Source organism: Plecotus auritus (assembly GCF_963455305.1).
Source record: "Plecotus auritus genome assembly, chromosome: 7".
Taxonomy (NCBI): domain Eukaryota; kingdom Metazoa; phylum Chordata; class Mammalia; order Chiroptera; family Vespertilionidae; genus Plecotus; species Plecotus auritus.
The window spans coordinates 175,405,650-175,410,730 of record NC_137774.1 but is presented as its reverse complement, the minus strand read 5'-3'; the positions used below and the strand labels follow the sequence as shown (position 1 = coordinate 175,410,730).

The 5,081-nt window shown below is 48.5% G+C and overlaps 1 protein-coding gene across 1 annotated transcript; it reads right to left on the bottom strand.

Moving 5' to 3' along the window:
* Positions 1-269: 269 nt before the first annotated feature.
* LOC308253794 (fatty acid-binding protein, heart-like) lies at positions 270-1,002 on the bottom strand (the record flags this gene model as incomplete). The annotated part of the gene is made up of 2 exons (XM_080679545.1): positions 270-580; positions 812-1,002. The coding sequence occupies 2 exons, from the start codon at positions 1,000-1,002 to the stop codon at positions 346-348; spliced, it is 426 nt and encodes a 141-aa protein (XP_080535671.1). The 3' UTR covers positions 270-345.
* Between the last annotated feature and the right edge of the window lie 4,079 nt (positions 1,003-5,081).

Genomic DNA, 5,081 nt, shown 5'->3' with positions numbered 1-5,081 from the left:
GAGAGCTCCAGCTGTCTGCTACAGCCACACACAGGCCAGCACAGTGTCAGGGCACCCACAGCCCAGCGCCTTTTTTTTTTTTCATGTCACCAAAGTCAAAAGGCAACTGGGTGGCCTTGGCTCAGCTTTACTGATCTGAGAGCACTCTTTGGATGCAGTTAAAAAAAACAAAACACAATGGGAGCTGGAACTGAATCCAGGATGGTGCACCTGACCCCAGAAGAATCCCGCACCCCCGCCCAAGGTGGATTTATACAAAATGCCAGAGGAAAAGACGAGGCAATCTGGTGCTGAGTCCAGGGCTAGCCAGTTGGCAGAGGAGCAGTCAGTGAAGCAGTAGGCAGGTCATGCCTCTTTCTCGTAAGTGCACGTGCACACTACATTGCCATGGGTGAGTGTCAGGATGAGTTTTCCATCCACGAGCTCCCGCACAAGTTTTGTTTCTTGCCCGTCCCATTTCTGCACATGGACAAGTTTGCCTCCATCCAGCATCACGGTGGACTTGGCCTTTCTGTCATCTGCTGTTGTCTCGTCCAACTCCACCCCCAGCTTGAAGCTGATCTCTGAGTTCTTAAAGGTGCTTTGTGTTTTTTGGGTTTTTTTTTTTGCTTTTTTAAAAAATATATTTTATTGATTTTTTTACAGAGAGGAAGGAAGAGGGATAGAGAGTTAGAAACATCGATGAGAGAGAAACATCGATCAGCTGCCTCTTGCACACCTCCTACTGGGGATGTGCCTGCAACCAAGTTACATGCCCTTGACCAGAATCGAACCTGGGACCTTTCAGTCCGCAGGCCGACGCTCTATCCACTGAGCCAATCCGGTTTTGGCGGTGCTTTGTGTTTGTATGGTGATCGTGTCCCCATTTATTTCGATGATTGTGGTAGGCTTGGTCATATTGGTCACCTGCCTGGTAGCAAAACCCACACCGATGGACTTCATGTAGTCATTGAAATTCTTGCTGTCCACTAGCTTCCAGGTGCCTGCGAAGGCGTCCGCCATGGTGAGGCTGGGCTAGGCCTCCAGGGGCTGGCTGCCCATCCCCCAGCGCGCCGGAGCGAAGTGGGCAGCTAGTGGAGCCAGGCTAGCCTGCGTCAGCACGGGTACCTGGCCTCCGGAGCTGCGAGCCAGCCCAGCACTTCTAACCATAGATATTTTACCCAATTGAACAGCTTCCTCCTTATTCTTCTGCAATACTTTATGGTTAGCTCTGCTGTAGAACTCACCAGCTTATGTTATTGACAATTATTATTAGCTAGAGGCCCGGTGCGTGAAATTTGTGTACGGGTAGGATGCCTAGGCCTGGCCGGCAATCAGGGCCGATTTGTGGGGCGACCAGCAGGGCAATCGGGGGGCCCCTGCTCACACCTGTCTTGGCTGGCCTGGGGTCTATGGGCTGGGGGCAACTCCTGTGCTGAGCGTGTGCCTCCTGGCGGTCAGTGGGCATCATAGTAACCCATCGTTCCGCTGTTCAGTCGATTTGCATAGTAGGCTTTTATTATATAGATGTAGTTCCATTTCATGAGTGTGAAGCTCTCAAAAACTTCACTTTATATCTTTTATTCTCTAACTGCATCACCCAGTGGTTCTGAATATGTTTACGCAAAGAATTATACACAAGTATTCATAGAATCTTTATTCATATTAGTCAAAAACTGGAAATATGTCCAACAACAGGTGAATGAATAAACATGGTGGTATATCCATACAATGCAATACTATTTAGCAAAAAAACAAAACACAATGAACTATCGGTACACGTAATGTCATGGATGAATCTACACTGAGTAATAGAAACCGGACTTAAAAGATTGGGTAGAGTATTATTCTAATTGTGTGGTCAGTGGTTGAGACAAAGAAGCTGGAGGCAGCTTTTGGGAATGAGGATGTTCTACCCTGAAGTTCCACAGGTAGATATGTTCTTCAAAACTCACTGAACCATTTTTAAATAGGTACGTTTTATTGAGTATAGACTATATCTCAAAAGGCTGATATTTTAAAAGTCCACTAGAATTTTATAAAGTAACGTTTTTCCAATGTTCGCTCTTTTGTAAAGATGAAAAATTCAAGAGACTCATTGTTCAAATGCAGCAGATAGCCCTGGCTGGTGCGGCTCCGTTGGTTGAGTGTCACCTCATGCACCAAAAGGTCGCTGGGTTGATTCCCAGTCATAGTACACAGCCAGTTGCAACCGATCAATGTTTCTCTCTCATATCAGTGTTTCTCCCACTCTCCCTCTCCCTTCCTCTCTCTCTAAAAAAAAATATGTCAGATAAACAATGTAGAAATATATTATTTCTTTATATTTGGTCATACATTGAACAGTAAGTGGTCATGCAACATGTTTCTAGCATATGTGATATGATTAAAAATAATTTTATATTTAAAGCGATTTTTAAAACCATCAAAATTCACCTTTTCAATATCAAGAACAGTAAGGGAATGCCACAGAAATCCCTGATGTAAAACAGGTGGGTAAAATTGACCACTACATATTTTTAAAATCCTAATATATGAAAGAAACACATAAGTTATTCTGTCTATTCATAAACTCAGAGGCTCAGACTTTTATTTCAGCCGTTAAAAAAGGAACAGTAAGAGGGACCACATTCCCAGAAGAGAGAGAGAACACGAGGAATCTGATGGGGGTGCCTGGCTGTGGAGAAGTTCTTGGGAGCACACTGTTAACAGCGTCAGCTCTCTGATGAAAGGTACAGTACAGCCCTAACCAGTTTGGCTCAGTGGATAGAGCGTCGGCCTGCAGACTGAAAGGTCCCAGGTTCGATTCTGGTCAAGGGCATGTACCTTGGTTGCAGGCACATCCCCAGTGGGAGGTGTGCAGGAGGCAGCTGATCAATGTTTCTTTCTCATCGATGTTTCTAACTCTCTATCCCTCTCCCTTCCTCTCTGTAAAAAAATCAATAAAATATATATTTTTTAAAAAAACAAAAACTACAGAGAGCCCTGGCTGGGGTGGCTCAGTGGATAGAGCGTCGGCCTGCGGACTGAAAGGTCCCAGGTTCGATTCCGGTCAGGGGCATGTACCTTGGTTGCAGGCACATCCCCAGTAGGAGGTGTGTAGGAGGCAGCTGATCGATGTTTCTCTCTCATCGATGTTTCTGACTATCTATCCCTCTTCCTTCCTCTCTGTAAAAAATCAATAAAATATATTTTTTTTAAAAAAAGAAAAGAAAGGTACAGTTATTTCCACAGAGAGAAACACGCAGTAGCAACAGCTGTTGGTGGCAACTTTCTCCTCAATCAACTTCATGGACAAAGTGTGCTGGGTGTGGCGCAGGGGACCGGTGACACTGACAATGGTGGTTTCAGCAACGCGGTGGGACAGACACTGTGAGGGGTGACTGAGAAGTGGGGAGGTGAAGACACGCAGATAGTTCTGAAAAGTTTCCTCGGACGAGGAGAGAGACAACATTTTTTAAGATGGGACCCATCACAACAGGATCCAGGCGTCCTCAAACGACGGCCCGCGGGCCACATGCGGCCCACTGAGGACATTGATCCGGCCCGCCGGGGGCCGCTGCCTGCCCTGCTTAGCAGCCGACGCGTCCCGGGCCCACAGTGCACACAGGAATTTGTTCATAGTTTTTTTTTAAAACTATAGTCCGGCCCTCCCATGGTCTGAGGGACAGTGAGTTGGCCCCCCGTTTAAAAAGTTTGAGGACCCCTGGTAGAATACTAGTGGTAATATCGCAGAAGGAGGTGAGAGAAAACGGGACAAGGAAAACTGTGTCCTCCGAGGCATGAGGATCCTGAGAAGGAGGCTGGAGGTGGGATCGGCTCTTGGGAGGGGAGATCACCCTCCGTTAGGACGGAGGGCGGACGGGGAACACGAATCCCGGCAGGAGCACATTCGCGGTCCGGAGGAAGGCAGACGGGCAGCTGGTGTCCAGCGATCCGGTGTCCTATACTCTGCGTCCAAGTCTCCCAAGGAGTTCCGCCGTGAATAACCCACCTGGTTGGGCAGGTTAGCTGGAGAAACAGCAAACCCGCCTCCCGCAGAGCTCCACGCTGCTCCTGGCCGTTCCCCACGCGTTGTCTCTGAGTACAGAGGAATAACGATTTTTCCAGAAAATGGTGCACCTGGGTCAGAACCAACAGGCTGAAGAAGACACGGAGTTTTTCAGGACAAAGTAGGCACCGAACAGAGGACTCCTTGCTCCCTCTGCAGCAGCTGCGGCAGGCACGCTGGCGCACAAGCACACATTCTGGTTCTCTGCGTCCTCTACCCGGGAAGGGGGCACACGCCTTTATGGTGACTGAGCTAAGTGCGCTCTGATGACCCGGCACGGCAGCTGTCGGCGATGCCAGGAGCCTGGAGGAGAGGTCGTGGCGAAACCAAAGCGCCTGCCTCCTGGACAGGCGTGCCTCCGACCACCAGCGAAACCGGCCTTGGCCTTCGCTCACCAAGGCTGGCTCCCCGCAGCCGCGCTGTGTCCTCATAGGGCCTCCCTTCGGAGCCCTGGGGCCGACCGGGAGCCAAGCAGTGGGTCTTCATCTTGGCAAATGATGGCGTCACCAGAGGATGAAACTAAAATAATTAGGGTTTTTCCCTAATCCTCACCTGAGGATATGCTTTTTTATTGATTTTATTTTTGAGAGAGAGAGAGAGAAACACGGATGGGAGAGATAAACACCCATCGGTTGCCCCCAGGATGCACCCCAAGCAGGACTGAACCCACAACCTGTTGATATTTTTAAAATCCAGCACCTGTGCCTCATGCCGTAGACGTTAAAGGGAGCTTTATATTCCAAAGGCAAACAGGTTTAAGGACCGTTTCCCATGTCGTATATTATTTAGATTTTTATGCATTTTTTTTAATATATATTTTATTGATTTTTTACAGAGAGGAAGGGAGAGGGAGAGAGAGTTAGAAACATCGATGAGAGAGAAACATCGATCAGCTGCCTCCTGCACACCCCTTACTGGGGATGTGCCCGCAACCAAGGTACATGCCCTTGACTGGAATCGAACCCGGGACCCTTCAGTCCGCAGGCCGACGCTCTATCCACCGAGCCACACCGGTTAGGGCGATTTTTATGTATTTTTGCATTTGTGCCAC